Raw genomic sequence first — 19,770 nt, forward strand, 5'->3', positions numbered from 1 at the left:
CTTCTGAGGCATCCTCGAAGTTGTGCTCTGGGGATTGAGAAGCCCCAACCCCGAGCACCATCTGCACCGAAGGTCAGCTCTCCACAGAGTTCTGCGTGGGGCCCTTCTGCATTTTCCTGCTCGACGTGTCTGTCCGGTTGCTTGCCCGTTGGCTAGTGACCTCTGCGACGACGAACCTTTAACTTTCCACCGCTGGTTTGACTCCTCCAGACTGGCCCTTGCTTCCCTGTGAAAGAGAAGCACCTCAGGCCTTCCTGGTCTGCAACAGAAGCGAATACTTCATTCTGCGTGGGTTGCGCTTGCCAAGGCTTGTTGTGTCCCAACTCGACATCGACGCCGCTGACAGCAAGAGCCCTCGTGGGACAGCTCGCCTCCTGGTTCTGGTCGTCCTCGACGGCTCCTGGTACCCGTGGCTGCTGCGACAAGCTTCACCTCTTCACCTGCATCTTCACGACATCGCCTGGTTCCTTCCTGGTTCCTTCCCGGCTCCTGGCTGGTGACCTAGACTCTGTCCCCTCTGCTTGCAGGTATCCTCCTTCTTGATTCCATCCTTGGAATCCACCGGACACTCTTCACTGACTGCCCGTCAGCATCTTTTCTTCAGGCATCCATAGGAGTCGACGACGAAACCCGACGCAAGTTCACACCTATGCACCCGCAACCCGTGGGCTAGGTAACTTGAGTACTCCGGTGCTCACAAGGGTATTGACTATCCTAGTGTCTAGTTTCCAAGTCTCTAACTCCTAGGTCCTTCCGAAGTGTCCTAAAACTCTTAATTTCTAAATACTACTATTTCTATCGACTTTAACGCATTACACGTGAGTGTTTCCACTCTGCACCTGAATCCCGTGGGCCTCCCACTGCCTAGCAACTGATAGGATAGTGTAGCCCCAGCGATTCCCTAGGCCTAACCTGTGTTCGTGACAGTGGTTCTTATACCACTTACTTAGTATATGGTTTGCGTGGCCCCTAGGGCCTAACTGTATTACTTACCTGTGTGACTTATGTATGCTTAAATAAGACTGTGTTGTACTTACCTTGAATCTCATAAAGAGTGCTGAGGGTATTGTGACTAGAATAAATACATTCTATTTTTATAATATATCTGTTGTGGTGTCCTTTCATTTGGTATTCAAGGGGTTGCAAATGGTATAACAGCTGGCTTCACATGCCATACAGAGTTTAGCCTAAGACTGCTCTTGTCCATGCTACCACTAGGATAGCTGGTCTATAAGGTTGACTTTACAACCAATCACCATAAGGGTTGTTTGGACTGATACAAGGTGCACACTAGAACTAGTGACATCATGTATCAGGCCAACTTCTCACATTGGTGAGCAGTGGTTGGGATCTGAGCTTGCTGTTGTAATACCATTGCAATCTTGAGATATCAAATTGAAAGATCACAAAGATATTTGTAAGGTACATATAACATAGCTTATAAATACTTAAGTTCTACTGAACTTAGTTGTTGTAGGTTGAAGGGCCTAGCACACCCTGACTACAACTACTAGAGCGATTTTAGTAGATACAACTAGTGTAGGTAGGTGCACGAACCACATCCTCGCTATATCATGTCTCTGAGAGGAGATCAAGTTGATTCTCTCTCAGGAGGGGGATATCCTAGAAAGATACCCTCTAGATATGATACCCTAACAATTGTGTACCTCCAGAAAGTTAAAACAGGGTTCAAACCCTACCCTCATTTATCTAGTGGAGATCTTAGAAGAGTATGATGCTCAGAGAGCCTCCCAGGATGGTGCCTTAGGTACCAATGAGGGTCTACCCTCCACAGAAGACTTCCCTCACAATACTGATCAAGAAGAGTCAGCAGGGACTTCAGAAGATGAGGTAGACAGCCAGGTCCAAGTTAGGAGACATAGCCGGCTAACTTAAGCCTACATGGTAGTCTGACTGGGGTCCCCCCATTCAGACCCTCAAGTGGACTTAACCAGAGAAGCAGGAGAGAAAGATCCCCTTCAAGGGAATCTATCCACTCCCATGTCTCTAATAGCTCCAATGCCTCTTCTCACAGGGGAATGACTTCTCCACAGAGAAAAGAGCATCAGGCCCGAATGAGGGAAGTCAATCTGAGGATTGAAAGGGAAGAACTTGCCCTTGCCAAAGAGAGACTTGCTCTGGCCAGAGAGCAAAAGTTAAGTGGGTTAGGACCCACTGATGGCAGCAATATCCCTAAGGATAGAGACAGGGCCTATGATAATAGAAACCTGAGCAAGATTGTCCCTCCCTACAAGTGTGGGGATGACATCCACAAATGGATAACTGCTTTGGAGAGAGCTTGCAAAGTACAGCAGGTACCCCGAAGTCAGTGGGCAGCTATCTTGTGGCTCTCCTTCTCTGAGAAAGGTAGAGACAAGCTCCTCACAGTTAGTGATGAGGATGCTGACAATTACACTGTCCTGAAGAGTGCTCTGATTGATGAGTTTGGCCTAACCACTGAACAATACAGGTTGTTGTTCAGGGATACCCAGAAGACACAGACTCAGGACTGGACTGACTTTGTAGATTGTGCCACTAAGGCTTTGGAAGGCTGGTTATTGGGTAGTAAGGTTAAGGACTATACAGGATTGTATAATTTGATCACGAGAGAACAAATCCTTAACAACTGTCAAAACCAGCTGCTGCATCAACACTTGATTGACTCTGACCTAACTTCTCCCCAGGAATTGGGAAAGAAGGCAGATAGGTGGGTCAAGACTAGAGTTAAGCAGAAAAACCAGAACCAGGGCGGTGATCAGAAAAAGGCAGACCAGAAGGGTAATGAGCAGAAATCGAAAGACCAGAAGTCTTCACTAGGCCCCTAAAAGGCTCAGGGGGAGGGTGGTCCCAAAAAGGATAAAAAGAAAGATGGCCAAAAGAAACCTTGGTGTAACTATAGTAAGTCCAATTCCCATTGGTTTAGTGAGTGCACCAAAAAGGACAAGCCCCCAACCACCATTGCCCCTAAGGCAACTGTACCCCCTAGTCCAGCTGTAAGTGGCGGGTCCCAGCAAAAGGGTGTAATAGGGTTAACCCTGGGAACTGAAGTGGATTCTGGCCTAGTCAGAATACCCACTGAGGCTGTTCTGATCTGTGATGGGGACATAGCTTTGTCCTCTACTGTGGGTCCCAGTAACCTGGGCAAGTCCAGACAGACTCCTTTGATCAACCAAAGAACGGCTCAGGCCTACAGGGACACAGGTGCTAGTATCACAATGGTGACACCTGCCTTTGTGGACCCTGCACAGATCATGCTAGGTGAGAATTACCTAGTGACCAACGCTAGCAATGCCACTACCTCCCATAGTGTGGCAATTGTTAACTTCTCCTGGGGAGGGGTAACTGGCCTCAAGAAAGTTGTGGTGAGTTCAGATCTTCCTGTAGAGTGTCTGTTGGGAAATGACCTTGAAACTTCAGTGTGGGCTGAAGTGGAGTATAGGACCCATGCAGAAATGCTGGGAATAGATGCACATGTCCTTGCTGTGACTAGGTCACAGGCCAAAAAGTGCAACACTGAACACGTGCTGGATCCTGGGACAATGGACCAGACACAACCCAAGAGAAAGAGCAGTAGGGTTAAGGCTGTGCCTTCCCCCCTGCCTCAGGTAGAGAGTCAGCCCACACAGGAGGATGATTCTGAGAGCCCTGAAGGAACTGTCCTAGAAGAACTGGAACCTGACCAGGTTGAGTTTCTTGGGACAGGGGGGCCTTCAAGGGCAGATCTGAGGCAGGCACAATTAGACTGTCCTTCTCTTGAACCCCTCAGACAGCAGGCTGCTGCTGAGGCTGCAGGGAATGCTCAAGGTACCCATTGAGTGTATTGGGATGAAGGGCTGCTGTACTCAGAGGCTAGAGACCCCAAGCCTGGTGAGTCCAGGAGGTTGGTCATACCATTGAGTTTCAGAGGCTTCCTTCTTACCTTGGCCCATGATATTCCCCTTGCAGGACACTTAGGCCAGAATAAGACCTGGGACAGACTTTTCCCTCACTTTCACTGGCCTCACATGTCAGAAGATACCAAGGAGTTTTGTCGCTCCTGTGTCACCTGCCAAGCCAATGGCAAATCAGGTGGCACCACAAAGGCCCCCCTCATACCACTACCTGTGGTGGGGGTTCCCTTTGAGAGAGTGGGGATAGACATTGTAGGACCAATGGACCCCCAAACAGCATCTGGGCACAGATTCATACTGGTGATAGTGGACCATGCCACCAGGTATCCAGAAGCTATACCCCTGTTGTGGCAAGGGCCCTACTTGGAGTATTCTCCAGGGTGGGTTTTCCAAAGGAGGGTGTCTCCGACAGAGGTGCCAACTTCATGTCAGGATATTTAACTGCAATGTGGAAAGAGTGTGGTGTAAACTACAAATTCACTACACCCTATCACCCACAATGCAATGGGCTTGTGGAAAGATTCAACAAGACCCTAAAAGGGATGATAAAAGGTTTACCAGACAATCTTAGGTGAAGATGGGACATCCTTTTACCCTGCCTTCTGTTTGCTTACAGAGAGGTCCCACAAAAGGGGGTTGGCTACAGCCCTTTTGAGCTTTTGTTTGGGCATCCTGTAAGGGGACCCCTGTGTCTAGTAAGGGAAGGATGGGAGAGACCTCTCAGACAACCCAAACTGGACATAGTGGATTATGTACTTGGCCTCCGCTCCAGGATGGCAGAGTATATGAAGAAGGCTTCTAAAAACCTTGAGGCAAGCCAAGAACTCCAAAAAGCTTGGCATGGCCAAAAGGCTGTGCTGACTGTGTACCAGCCAGGGCAGAAAGTGTGGGTGTTGGAGCCAGTGGCCCCAGCAGCACTCCAGGACAAATGGTCTGGACCCCACACTATTGTTGAACAGAAGGGAGAAGTCACCTACTTGGTGGACCTTGGGACTCCCAGAAGCCCCCACAGGGTGCTTCATGTCAACAGGTTAAAGGCATATGTTGACAGGGCAGACATGGGCTTACTCATGGCTACAGATGAGGGGCAGGAGGAAGAGAGTGACCCTCTCCCAGACTTGCTGACTCAGAACCCTGATGATAGTTCAGTTGATGGTGTGGTCTTTTCTGACAGCAACAGGACTGCAGACAAGTTCTACAGGCCTACAGACATATGTTCTCTCCGACCCCAAGTCAGACAAACTGGTGCACCCATGAGGTGGACACTGGTGACAGTCTGCCTGTGAAGAGTAAAATCTACAGGCAACCTGACCATGTCAGGGACTGCATAAAGATTGAGGTACAAAAGATGTTGGAGCTGGGAGTCATTGAACCTTCAGAGAGCCCTTGGGCTAGTCCTTTAGTGCTTGTGCCAAAACCTCACACCCAAGATGGTAAGAGAGAGATGAGGTTCTGCGTGGATTACAGAGGTCTCAATGCTGTCACTAGGACAGATGCCCACCCAATACCTAGGGCAGATGAGCTCATTGACAGATTGGCAGCTGCCAAGTTTTTGAGTACATTTGACCTGACAGCAGGCTACTGGCAAATCAGACTAGCTGAGAATGCAAAGGACAAAACTGCTTTCTCAACCCCAGGAGGACATTATCAATTTGTGGTAATGCCCTTTGGCTTGAAGAATGCACTAGCCACTTTTCAAAGGTTGGTGAATCAAGTCCTTACAGGTCTGGATGACTACTGTGCAGCTTATCTGGGTGATATTGCTGTCTTTAGCTCCACCTGGGAGGATCACCTGGTACACCTGAGGAATGTTTTAGAGGCCCTGCAAAAGGCAGGCCTCACTATCAAGGCCACTAAGTGCCAGATAGGGCAGAGCAAGGTTGTGTACCTGGGCCACCTAGTAGGTGGGGGTCAGGTTCAACCACTGGAGAGCAAGATCCAGACCATAAAGAACTGGACTTTCTTGGGCCTGACTGGGTACTACAGAAAGTTTGTTAAGAACTATGGGTCCATTGTGACACCACTTAATGACTTGACCTCTAAGAAGATGCCAAAGAAAAGTTCAGTGGACAGTAAGCTGTCAGAAGGCATTTGATGCCCTGAAGCAGGCCATGTGCAACGCACCTATTCTGAAAAGTCCAGACTACTCCAAAGAGTTCATTGTCCAGACAGATGTTTCTGAGTTGGGTGTGGGAGCTGTTCTTTCACAACTGAATATAGATGGTCAAGACCAGCCCATTGCTTTTATTAGTAGAAGGCTGACCCCTAGAGAGAAACGTTGGTCAGCTATTGAGAGGGAGGCCTTTGCTGTGGTTTGGGCCCTGAAGAAGCTGAGGCCATACCTGTTTGGCACTCACTTCAAGATTCGGACAGACCATAAGCCCCTCTTGTGGCTAAATCAGATGAAGGGTGAAAATCCCAAACTTCTTAGGTGGTCCATTTCCCTACAGGGGATGGACTTCACAGTGGAACATAGACCTGGGACTGACCATGCCAATGCAGATGGACTCTCCAGATATTTCCACTTAGAACATGAAGACTCAACTGGTCAAGGTTAGTTTAATGTCCCTAAGTTGGGGGGGGGGAGGGGGGGTTGTGTAGGAGAGTAGGGTCAGCTTTCTATGTTCACCCCCACTTTTTGCTTTTGCTTCACTGGTTTTCGACTTAGATCACCTTTTAGGGCCCTGTAGAGTGTACCCTAGGTACCCAGGGCATAGGTGCACCCTAGGCCTACCAGGGGCTGCAGCATTTATTATGCCACCCCTGGCTGGCCTTCCATTATGACACAACTGGCTGATCACTCAGCTGGGGCAAGGTCGTGTAATCACCCCTTGCTTAGGTGTAGTATTCCTATACCTACCTTATATATAGACACATGGGTAACCTATCAGTCACTCCTATGGCAGGCCTTAACAATCCTGAAGGCAGAGTGCTTGGTAACATGTGAGATGGTGCTCTAGCATGAGCTGAGCCTGTCTGCAGCTTTCGGAACCATGTCCTTATAGCTGTTCTATGATATCGCCTACCATATACTCCTAAAGTGCCTTTTAATCCTCGCGGTTATGGTAACTATGGTTTGGCTTTATCAAAACATGTCGTGTAAGGTGTCTAACACTTTGGAATACTACCCCCACACCATTTCTGGCAATGAGGATAGTATTCCTCCCTTCTAGAGAGAGAAAACGTGTTGAAGACCTACTACCCGGTTAAATTTAACCAGAGCCCCAGCATCACAAAATGGATGCAGCTGCCACAGACACAAGTCTGACCTCCTGCTGCTGGGAGACCTTCCAGCGAGGGAGGCTTGGACAATAGGTTTCCTGCCTTGGGAGGTGCTAGCACCACCCTAGACAGGCCTTGGTGTATTGGGGCAGGGAGGGATAATTGAAACGAGACACTGCCTGGGGCACACAAGGTGTCCCATGCATAGTCCAGTTCAAACCGGTGCTGGGGCACTCCAGCCCCAGTCCTGGCGCGAAACTGGACAAAGGGAAGGGGGTGTAACCACCCCCCTCCCTGGTCCCACCCATAGGAGGGACCTAGCAGGCAACCCAGCCCCCCAGATTAGTATAAGAGTGGGAGTACTCTCATAAAGAGTGCCGAGGGTATTGTGACTAGAATAAATACATTCTATTTTTATAATATATCTGTTGTGGTGTCCTTTCATTTGGTATTCAAGGGGTTGCAAATGGTATAACAGCTGGCTTCACATGCCATACTGAGTTTAGCCTAAGACTGCTCTTGTCCATGCTACCACTAGGAAAGCTGGTCTATAAGGTTGACTTTACAACCAATCACCATAAGGGTTGTTTGGACTGATACAAGGTGTACACTAGAACTAGTGACATCATATATCAGGACAACTTCTCACAAAGATCCTCCCGAAGAGGCAGACGGTTCAGAGGTTCGATGGCCATGTTGAGCAGCTCGGGATACCACACTTTCCGTGCAAAATCCAGAGCCACAAGGATGACTTGCGCCTGGTCGCGCCTGATCTTCTTCAGCACTCTGGGCAGAAGTGGTATAGGCGGAAAGGCGTACAACAGACTGCAACTCCACTCCCGATGAAAAGCATCGCTTAGCGAGTGGCGCCTTGGAAATACCAAAGTGCAGAATTGCCGACATTGTGAGTTCTCTTCGGTGACAAATAGATCTAACCAAGGCTCTCCCCACTGTCGAAAGAGACCTTGCACCACCTCCGAGTAAAGACGTGATTTGTGATCCATCATGCACCAGCGGCTGAGTTCGTCCACTCTGGCGTTCAGGGAACCTGCCAGGTGTTGAACCACAAGGGATATACCCTGATGTTCCAGCCATGTCCAGAGGCGGCGGGCCTCCTGACATAGGGTCCACGACCCCAACCCGCCTTGTTTGTTGCAGTACCACATGGCAGTGGTGTGTTCCGTGAACACCTGCACTACGCTTCCCCAGACAGAGGGAAGGAATGCTTTGAGTGCAAGACGATTTGCCCGAAGCTCCAGAAGGTTGATGTGGAGCCCGGACTCCGCCGGAGACCAGAGGCCTCTAATCTCCGCCTCTCCCATATGGCCGCCCCATCCCAGAAGGGATGCGCCTTTCACCACTGTGTGCTCTGGTTGGGGAAGGGAGAGGATCTGCTGTTGACCCAATCCTGGTTCGTGAGCCACTACTGCAACTGACGAGCAGTACCCTCCGAGATCTGAACGCAATCGGACAGATTCCCCTAATGCTGCGCCTACTGGAACTTCAGGTCCCACTGCAGAGCCTGCATATGCCACCTGGCGTGATCGACCAGCAGGATGTCGGACGCCATGAGGCCCAGCAGCCTCAGGGTCATCCGGACCGAAACCCGGGATAGAGGATGAAAGATCGGAATCATAGCACAAATATACCGGACTCGCTGTTCGGGAGGATAAACCCAAAACTGCGTCGTGTCCAGAACCGCTCCGATCAAGAGGAGCTTCGGAGAGCAAATCAGGTGCGACTTCAGCACATTGATGGAGAACCCCAGCGAATGCAGGAGGTCGGCCGTTGCCTGGAGGTGGGAGACAGCAGTCGAGATAGGTGGAAGACATGAACCCCTGATCTGCACAGATGAGCTGCTACCACCACCATCACTTTTGTGAACACCTGAGGAGTGCTGTTAAGGCCAAAGGGGAGCACTGTGAACTGAAAATGCTCATGGCCTACCGTGAACCGCAGGTAACGCCGGTGGGCGGGCAGGACGGGGGATGTGCAAATAAGCGTCCTGCAAGTCAAACGCTACCATCCCGTCTCCAGGGTCGAGGGCAGACAAGACAAGAGCGAGCGTCAACATCTTGAACTTCTCCTTCTGGAGGAAGCGGTTGACGTTTCTGAGATCCAAGATAGGACACAGGCCCTTGTTCTTCTTGGGTACCAGAAAGTAGTGGGAATAACAACCATGACCTACTTCTGGAGCAGGAACGCGCTTGATGGCCACCCTTGGCCAAGAGAGCCCAAACTTCCTGTTGAAGAAGTGCCAGGTGATCCTCCGACATGCAGTGGTATTGAGGTGGCATGGCCGGAGGGGTAGAATGGAAGATGAGGGAGTAGCCCCTTCGGACTATCTGCAAAACCCACCTGTCTGATGTGATGGTGCGCAAGTGGAGGAGGTGATGGCGGATCCTGCCGCCCACTGGCATTTGATGGGCCTGAAAGGTCGGACTAGGAGGGTTTGGAGGCTGCTGCAGAGGAGGGTTGGTGGACTGGCCCACCCGCTGTCCCGCTGAACCACGATGGTTGCCACGTCCTCGTCCGTGCGAAGGTTGGGGAAACTTGGTGCGGCCTATGGCTCTGAGCGGGAAGTAGTGGAGCACCCCTTCCGTAGCCACGAAAGGGGTGAAAAGTAGACTGCGCTGGGCAGCTGGAGAGGCCCAAGGACTTGGCCATAGCCCGTGAGTCCTTGAAGCGCTCTAGAGCGTCGTCCCCTTTGTCGCCAAAAAGGCAGCGGCCATCAAAGGGCATGTCTATGAGGGTGTTCTTGACATCCCCCGAAAAGCTAGTCGATCTCATCCAGGACTAGTGATGAAGGGCTACAGACATTGAAATTGTCTTGCCAAGAGAGTCGGCGGTATCCAGCCCACAATGGATGGTAAACTTCGCCGCATCTTTCCCGGCAGCGACAGCCTGGGAGAGCACTGTCCACGCCTCCTCTGGACACTGAGGCAGCACCTGCGCAACCGTATCCCACACAGAGTGGGAATAATGGCCCAATAGACATGCGGTGTGTACCAACTGCAGTCCCACGTTGGCGGAAGAGAAAATCATCTTCCCAAGATGATCCAGCTTCTTGGATTCCATTTCCGGTGGAGTGGTAGGGAATGCGCTCTTGGAAGTGGAGGCTTGGACCACCAAGCTCTCCGGGGTGGGCTGTTGGGAGCGGAAAGTGGGGTTGCCCAGAGCCGGGCAGTGGCATCGGGCAATCATCCTATCCATGGGAGCCCCCGTGTTGGGCTTGGACCACATGCCCAAAAGGACGTCGGTAAGGGCCTCATTAAACGGCAGCAGGGCTCCAAAGAGCTTGCAGCCGGCTGAAGCACATCTGTCAGGAGGTTAGTCCTGAACGCCACCGTAGGAAGCTCGAGGTTGAGAGCCTCGGCCGCCCTACACAACACCACAGCATATGACGCTCCCTCCTCCGTAACCATGGTAGGAGGAGACAACATGCCAGGGTCAGGGGAGGTGTCGAGACCACTAGCATCCCCCAGTTCCACTCTCCAGTCCTGTTCATATTCTAGGTTATCAGTTCCCCTAACCCCTCCCAGTCCTCCTCATCATCCTCATGTTGCCAATCTGGCTGAAAAGAGACCCCAGGACTAAGAAGGGGCACAAAAACCCCGCTCGACGCCGGTCCGGCTCTGGGTCCACATCAGGATGGGGGCCGGGGTAGACGCCGGCCGGGGACACGACTGGCGTCGGTGGCGGTGCCGGAGGAAGCGGTGCCGGTGGAGGTGTAATAAGGACAACCAATCCAGATCCAGGCCTGGATCCACAAGGGGCCTGAGGCGCCGGAGCAGACTGAGGAGAAGCCCTAGGCCCCCCAACCGAGTCTGCGGGGCCCGAAGGTGCGCCGGCGGGTTCGGGCTGCTCGAAGATGGCGTGCATCGCCTTGTAAAATTTACAAAGCTGGGCAGGAGTCGCTCCGGGTCCCGGGTAGGGAGGGAGGGAGGGAGGGAGGGAGGGAATCCAAGAGTCGACTCTTTGGGCTCCGCGCGCGGTAGGGCACTAACAGCATCCCTGTCGCGTCAGCCGACCGGCGGGGAGAAGTCGAAGAGTGACGAAGCTTCTTAAACTTCTTTTTGTGCTTCGACTTACCCGACCTCGAGTGTGAAGACTTCGATGACTTGGACGAGTGGTGATGGTCGAGTGGTGACTTGTCCCTCGACCTCCCTCGCGACCGAGACCTCGAATGGCACGGAGCCGACCGCCGGCGCTCAAGCAGGTTTCAAGATATATCCTGCAAAGCCTTCGGAGCCATGGACCGGCAGTCGGTGCATGACTTGGGGTCATGGTCGCGCTCCAGGCAAAATAGGCACACGCGGTGCGGATCCATAAGCGACATCAGACTGGTACAGGAGCCGCATGCCTTGGATCCAGGCATCCCTCGTGCAGCAGAAGTCGTAGACTTAAAAAAGAAGTTAACAAAAGTCGCTCAAAAAGTTCAGTGAAAAAATTACTGGAGGCACCGCTCTCTCCGGGTCTGCGCTGGCTGGCACGGAAAAAGAAAGAACTGACGTCAGTCAGGCTGGCGACCACGAAGCCAATGACAGACGGGCATCCGACTGACGCCACCTTCCGACGCGCAGAGGTACTGCTGACGAAAAAACTTTACAGATCCAGTCTGACGCCTGGGGGTAATTCTAAGGTATGGAATTGAATATGCTACTTACCAGTATGCATCTGTTCTTGGCATGTAGGGCTGCTGACATTCATATCTGTGCATAGATCGCCGCCTAGTGTTGGGTCCGGATGTTTGCACGTTGTTGTCCTGGAAGAGTCTTCGAAGTATCACGAGATAGGCGACTCCTCCCCTGGACCACAGTGCGCATGGGCATCCTCTCCATCCTTAGATTGTTTTTCGCCATTGTTGCAGTGATGGAGTAGATACAGTAAGTGATGACCATGCTATACAGTAATTCTGAGAGCTGCAGCCGCTACAGGCGCCGGGGAGGAGGGTGGGCGATATGAATGTCAGCAGCCCTACATGCCAAGAACAGATGCATACTGGTAAGTAGCATATTCAGTTCGAGGCATGTGGGCTGCTGAATTCATATCTGTGCATAGAATACATAGCAGTTCCTCTATTAGCGGCGGCTACCCGTGCCGGCTGCAGCAGTCTGAAAAAGAGTTTTGAGAACAGCCTGTCCTACAGCTGCCTGCTGTTTTGAGTGTACATCTACACAGTAGTGTTTGGTAAATGTATGTATAGTGGACCATGTGGCTGCTCTACATATTTCCTGTAAAGGAATGTTTCCTAGGAAAGCCATGGACGCCCCTAACTTTCGTGTTGAGTGGGCTCGTGGGGGAATCGTTAATGTGCGTTTAGCTTTTTGATAGCAAATTTGAATACATTTAACGATCCACCTGGCTATCCCTGCTTTGGAAATGGCTTTGCCCTTGTGTTGTGGAGAAAAGGCAACGAAAAGTTGTTTTGTTTTTCTAAAGTCCTTAGTTCTGTCTATATAGTACATGAGGGCCCTCTTCACATCTAGTGTATGGAGCATGGTGCGACATTTTGTGGATTTTGAAAGAAAACAGGCAGTTCAATAGTTTGATTCATGTGGAACTGCGATATCACTTTGGGCATGAATTTGGGGTTGGTAAGTAGTGCCACCCTGTTTGTGTGAACCTGTATGAATGGCTCTTGAATGGTTAGTGCCTGGAGTTCACTAACTCTTCTTAATGAAGTGATCGCCACTAAGAAAGCTACTTTCCAGGTGAGGAATTGAATCTCACATGAATGGAGAGGTTCAAAGGGTGGACCCATTAATCTGGTAAGGACCAAATTGAGGTTCCACACCGGTGCCGGTGGGTGTCTTGGGGGAATTACTCGTTTGAGTCCCTCCAAGAAGGCTTTGATGGCAGGCACTCTGAATAAAGAGAGGTGCTGCCTGTTTTGGAGATAGGCCGCTATCGCGGTTAAATGGATACGTATTGAGTTGTATGCCAGATTGCATCGGTATAGGTGTAGGAGGTAACAGATGATGTTTTGAATGGATGCGTCCAGCGGGTTAATGTCATTGTTGTTGCAGTAAATGACAAACCTCTTCCATTTAGCCGCATAGCAAGATCTGGTAGTGGGTCTCCTGGCCTCCTTGATGATATCCATACAGTCAGGTGGCAGGTTTAGGTAGCCAAACTCTAAGACTTCAGGAGCCAGATTGCCAGGTTCAGCTGTTGCGGATCTGGGTGCTGAATCTCGCCATGGTTCTGCGTCAAGAGTGCGGGTTTGATCCGCAGCCTTTGATGCGGCACCACGGAAAGTTCTAGAAAGGTGGTGTACCATGGTTGGCGCGCCCATGTGGGAGCAACTAGGATGAGTGTTAGTGAGTGTTGTCGCAGTTTGCGTGCCACTAGAGGTATTAGTGGCGCTGGGGGACAAGTGTACGCAAATCTGCCGGACCAGTTCATCCATATCGCATTGCCCTGTGACTGTGGATGTGGGAACCTGGCGGCAAAGCTTTGGCATTTTGCGTTTTCGTTTGTGGCGAATAGGTCTATCTCTGGATGACCCCACTGTTGGAAGTACGGTTGGAGAACTGACGGGTGTAGCTCCCACTCGTACATCTGGTGGCTGTGTCTGCTGAGCAGATCCGCCATCTGGTTGTCCTTGCCGGGGAGGTGTTCCGCCATGAGGAATATGTTCCTCTGAATGGCCCACTTCCACATGCTCTGAGCCAGATGAGACAACTGTGGAGAGTGTGTTCCTCCCTGCTTCTGTATGTAGTACATGGCAGTCATGTTGTCCGTCCGGATCAACACGACTTTGTTGCACAAGTGTACTTTGAATGCCTTCATGGCTAGGAAGATTGCCATCAGTTCCAGAACGTTGATGTGCATGTTCTTTTGTTGCGTTGTCCATAGTCCCTGCACTGTGTAGTTGAGTACATGAGCTCCCCAACCCTGGAGAGAGGCGTCCGCTGTCAGTATTATTTGTGGAACAGGCTCTTAGAACGGTCGGCCCTTGCAAAGGTTTTGTGGATTCCACCAATGCAGAGTTGTATGCCCGACTGCTCACCAACACTAGGTCTTTTAATTGCCTGTGAGCCTGATTCCATTGACGTGCCAAGCACTCCTAAAGCGGGCGCATATGTAGTCTCGCGTGCGGGACTATGAGAATGCAGGAGGCCATCATGCCTATCAACTGCATGAACACTCGCGCTGGAAGGGAGTGTTGAGGTTTGAACTTTGTGATCAGCAGTTGCATGCTGTTGATCCTCACCAAATTTGGCTGAGCTGTGGCCGCCAGAGTGTCTATGGTCGCGCCCAGGTACTGTTGTACGTGTGCGGGTTGGAGATGTGATTTTGGGTAATTTAGTGAGAATCCCAGACTGTGAGGAAGGTGAATGGTGAGGGACATGTGGCTGGCACATTGCTGGGCTGACTTTGCCTGAACAAGCCAGTCGTCCAGGTAAGGGAAGACGTGAATGTGTTGTCTCCGTAGATGTGCCGCCACTGTTGCTAGGCACTTGGTAAAGACCCTGGGTGCTGTTGTTACTCCGAAGGGGAGAACTTTGAACTGATAGTGATGGCCTTGAATAGTGAACCCGAGATATTTCCTGTGTGAAGGGTGTATGGGTATGTGGAAATGCGCATCTTTTAGGTCCAGTGTGGCCAGGAAGTCTCCCTGACTGAGTAGGGGGAGAACAAGCTGTAGGGTGAGCATATGGAAATGCTCTGAGAGAATGTATTGGTTGAGGGGTCTCAGGTTTAGTATAGGTCTGAGCGACCCGTCCTTTTTTGGGATTAAGAAGTACAGAGAGTACACCCCTGTCCCATGCTGGTTGACGGGCACGACCTCTATTGCACCTTTTTGCAGCATACTTAACACTTCCTGCTGCAATAATGCCAAGTGCTCTACGGACATAGGACGGTGCTTTGGCGGTATGTTGGGTGGAGCGGACGTTAATTCGAGACAGTAACCGTGTTGGATAATGTCCCTGACCCACCTGTCTGTGGTGATGGTTTTCCACGCTGACAGGAACCATTGGAGTCTCCCCCCGACAGGTGTTATGTGGTCGGGGGGCAGGGAGAGGGCGTCACTGTTTGTTTTTGGGGGAGGACCTGGTGTTGCCGTAACCGCGTCCTCTGCCCTTGGTGCTGGAGCCACGATATCCACCTCTGTTGGTTTTATCATAGGTACTTTGTGTGCCTCCTTTAGTGTACTGCTGCTGTGACCCCTGAACTCTAGCTGCTCCTCTATTCCCGGGGCGACGAAAGGAGCCACTACGAAACTGCTGCGTCTGCAGAGCCCCCATTGATTTCGCAGTGTCAGTGTCTTTTTTAATTTTCGAGGGTAGTGTCAACTTCAGGGCCAAATAAATAGTCTGGGTTGACTGGCTATTTCAGGATATTGTTCTGAATCTCTGGCTTGAAGCCTGAGATTCTCAACCATGCATGCCGTCTCAACATGACGCTTGTGTTGATTGCCCTCGCCGCTGTGTCGGCTGCATCCAGTGCGCACTTGATGGATGCATTGGTAAGGAGTTGTCCCTCTCTAATGAGGATCTCCGCTGCCTCTTTATATTCATCAGGCAAATGTTGGAGTAGTGATTCGAGTGTGTCGTAATGGGACCTATCATAACGGGCCAGGAGTGCCTGCGTGTTGGCAATGCGCCAGATGTTCGCTGCTTGCGCTGCAATCTGTTTGCCTGATGTTTCCAGCACTTTGGACTCCTTGTCCTGGGGAGGAGCATCACCTGTTGTTTGTGAGTGGGCTCTCTTGCGAGCATTAGCAACCACCATGGAGTCCAAAGGTAACTGACCCCTAATGTACATAGGGTCTCCGGGTGCAGGCTTGTACTTTTTTTCAATCCTGGGGTTTAGTACCCGTGCCCTGGTTGTTTCCTTAAAAATGTCTTGGGCAGGTTTGAGAACCCCTTTTAGCATGGGCAGAGTCTTGACAGTTCTTTCGGTAGAGGCAAAAGTGTCCACCAAGAAGTCTTCTTCGACAGTGTCAGAATGGAGTTCTACTCCATGATTGGCAGCAGCCCGTTCTATGAGGGCATTAAAGGCAGCAGTGTCCTCTGTGGGAGATGTCTTTACGTTATAAAGCTGCGTGTCATGGGTATCTGGTGCGGTACCCTGGTCTGTGGGGTCATCGCATGCCTGATCTGGGTCTTGCAGGTGATCATCAGGATCGATATCCCCAGGGTAGGTGGTATCATCCCCTACATAGTCCTCTACTGCGTCCGCCTCTGAAGGCGTCGGAGAAAAGGACGGTGGATCTTGATGGAAGGGTTGAAAGTGTTCATGAAGCACTGGTTCTGACCCTGCCAGCAATTTGTGTTTGAGAGGAATTTTATAGGAGTCCAATCCCCTCTCTGGTGTGATTTTCCGCTTGCGGAGCATCAACCTGCCAGTGTTGGCGTCGATGAAGTGTGGCTGTGAAGGCTCGAGATCTGTTTGTCCAGTGGATGGGGACTGTGTCTGGCGGACACGTGTCTGAATCTCGAACAGTTTCGGCACTGTGGGCGGCGGCAACCCAAACGTGATGTTGGTCGGCGCCGAGGGTGCTTTGGAAGCCTTGTGCGTGTCGGGACCCGACGTGGAGTGGAGGGCTACCCGTTCTCGGATGCGTTGCAACGACGCCGAGACCTGTTGCACGGTGAACGCAGATGGCTCTTTGGAACCGGTCGGCACCTTGGAGGTAGGCGTCGAAGCGGCCCCCAACTTCTTTGCAGTCGTGGGGTCATCGATCCGAAGGGGGGTATCGACGCTTGTCGTAGTCGATGACTTGGCCGGCGCCGCCGTCTGAGACGTTGACGTAGACGGGGTGGCCACCTTCACTTTGGTGGTTGGGGCCGATGTCTTCGGTGCCAGAGGCTGGGGCGCCTTGTGGGGTCCGAGGGCCTTCTTCTTCGGCTCGGCAACCGTATCCGCTGCGGTGAGCTCGGCACCGAAATCCCTTTTTGCGCGGTCGGAGCCGAGGACCTTTGCCGGCGTCGAAGCAGTGGAGGGTTTCGAGGCCTTCAAGCCGATAGCAACCAGTTTCACTTTCGGTTTCGATGGAACTGGTGCGATGGATGGTTTCGGTTTCGCTGAAGGGAATCCAGTCGTCTTCGACAATAATGGCTCTTGCGAAACGTTCGAGGCCGGGACTGAAGGCGGGGCCGAAGAACCGTGAGATTGATCTCGGGTAAGGCCCGAAGGCGATCCCTCGACCTGAGCCTCATGACGACGTATTTTGTTGGCCTCCGTATTGACGGGTTGGCCTAGCTCCTTGCTGGAGCTATCTTCCTCGGCCCCAAAGGCCTCATCGTAGTCTCCTACCTCGTCTATGACTTCTACTCTCTGAAAGATCACCTCATCGTCGTCTTCCGATCGGGAATCGTGTTCGGAAGCGGGGCTGGAGTATACTTCTTCCACGCTCTCGGCGTCCTCGTCTTCGGTGCTAAAGATGTTGGCCAGGGCAGGCGCCGATTGCTGCGCCTCCAATCTCGCGGCCCGTCGATTCCGGAGAGTCTTCTTCGGTGAGAGACATTTGTTGCATACCGGGTGGACGTCGATGTGTGGGTATTTTGCGTGGCATAGAGGACACCTTTTGAACGGAGTCCTCGATTCCATCGTCGAGCGAAGTTCGATGTTCGGACCAAGCGGAGCCGAAAAGCTGAAGAAGGTGCTAAAGCACTAAAGAGACTATTCGATACCGAACGGGAACAGTACCGACGATAACTAAAGGCCTTTTGGCCTTAAACTGAAATTTCCTAGCTTGAGCTAAGATAAGCACATCCGAACCCAATGGCGGAAAAAAACAATCTAAGGATGGAGAGGATGCCCATGCGCACTGTGGTCCAGGGGAGGAGTCACCCATCTCGTGATACTTCGAAGACTCTTCCAGGACAACAACGTGCAAACATCCGGACCCAACACTAGGCGGCGATCTATGCACAGATATGAATTCAGCAGCCCACATGCCTCGAACCTAGAACGAACGTGTTTCTTTCAGATAACTGATAGTCCCAGAGCAATACTTGACTAGAGAAACCTATCCAGACATCAATGAAAATCGTGTCCTTCGAACAAGGGAGGGGTTAGTGGCCAAAAGAAGGTGGTTGTATCCTCTGCAATTCCTGTAGTCTGTATTCACTGTTACATGCCACCACTGCCCTGTTTTCAATCTGTATCTTAGACATGCTTACCATGTACCTGAAATGTTGCTATATTTATTTCATGCAACCTGTCTGTGCCGGAAGTGTTGTTCCCTATTGCCTAACTGTTACATTTCAAAAAATCTAAATACAGTTTAAAAAAACAAAACTATCAGGCATTGATGTTTACAAATTCATTTAACATTTTATTTATAGATCTTGCCAAATTGTACCTGTGCATATCTGCCAGCTTTGCCAATACTCTGGCAGCACTACCGAAATTCCGATTTTTCTCATAGTGTCTCCAAAGCAAATCCATATATCGGACCTTATTTTGATCAATCTTGGCCATACGAACCAAATAAGGCTCCAAATACGGAGAATTTATCTAAAAGAAACATACAAGTAATCATTAAACTAAAATCATAGAAAACAAAACTAATAAACATTATACATATACTATCTATTTTTCCAGATTTATGGCATGAAATTGCTCTCATATTATAGTAAGCAACAATCTGCAATGTAATTATTTTGAAAAAAATCTAAGTCCTTGAATTAAAACCATCACTATACAAAAACCTTACCTCTAGTAGCTTGTCCGTCAGGTCAGTTTGTATCAGCCAATTATATAATGCAATATTAAAGAGTTCATCTGTTGATCGCTGAGTGAGTTTTAGCATATGTTCAAACTAAGATGGGAAAAAGGAAACAGATCAGACACTAGATGTATTCCAAAAAGTACATTTCTCATTCTTTTAACAAAAAAAATGGATGAAATTCAAAAAAGAAACAAAGTTACTTATCTACAGTATCTTTTCTCCACTGTTGGTATCTTTCAAAGATTAACATGCTTTGAATGATTCCCAATCATAATTCAGAAAATCTCAGGACATCATTTACAGACATGTATAGCAAGTAAACATTATGAGAGCAATATATGCTGCCCATCTCACATTCAGCCGATGAAGTGGAGAAGCCTAACCTTCGACCCTGTAGGTCATACTGAGAGCTTCAAAGAAAAAATGTGCGAAGGATGTAAACATAGCCTCATTTGGGAAGAGTGTAGGCCACATGTTAATATCTAAACACCAATTCTGGAGAACTGTTACTATTTGTAAGTAACGTATCTTTCACCACTTTGATTCTAACAGATTCACATGTTTTGAATTGCAATTAGCAAGCAGCTTGTGAAGGGCAACCCTAAGGACCTGTTTACTCTCCCTAAACTGAAGGGAGCATGGCAATGAGTGTCAGGCTTCTAGCAGACATTCTCCCACTAGAAGCACTGACGTAGCTGCTATACTTCTGAGAGGTGAATTGGGGTACTGTGGAGGACAGTGCACTATACAAGTGATCTCTTTGGGGAGAGTGCGAGAAGTTGGCCTGGTATATGCTGTCCACTAATTAAAGTGGGCACCTTGTACCAGTCCAAACAACCCTTGTTGATGATTAGGTTAAAGACAACCTTTATTGAAAGCTATCGTAGTGGTAGCTATTGAGAGCCGCCTTCAGCCTAAGTCTCGAAGGAATGTAAAGCAGCTTGTTTTACCAGATCAGAACCTCCTGAA

General features: G+C 50.3%; 1 protein-coding gene across 2 annotated transcripts in view; it reads right to left on the minus strand.

Moving 5' to 3' along the window:
- The window catches only part of NUP155 (nucleoporin 155), a 711,261-nt gene that overhangs the window by 328,857 nt on the left and 362,634 nt on the right, over positions 1 to 19,770 (minus strand). For both annotated transcript variants that reach the window (XM_085631101.1, XM_085631098.1), the window contains 2 exons: positions 18,787 to 18,891; positions 18,433 to 18,587 (listed from right to left, as the gene is read on the minus strand). In XM_085631101.1, coding sequence (XP_085487227.1) covers positions 18,433 to 18,587; positions 18,787 to 18,891 — 260 coding nt within the window. The remainder of the gene's footprint in view (positions 1 to 18,432; positions 18,588 to 18,786; positions 18,892 to 19,770) is intronic.

This window comes from Triturus cristatus, chromosome 2_1 (genome assembly GCF_964204655.1).
Source record: "Triturus cristatus chromosome 2_1, aTriCri1.1, whole genome shotgun sequence".
NCBI lineage: Eukaryota > Metazoa > Chordata > Amphibia > Caudata > Salamandridae > Triturus > Triturus cristatus.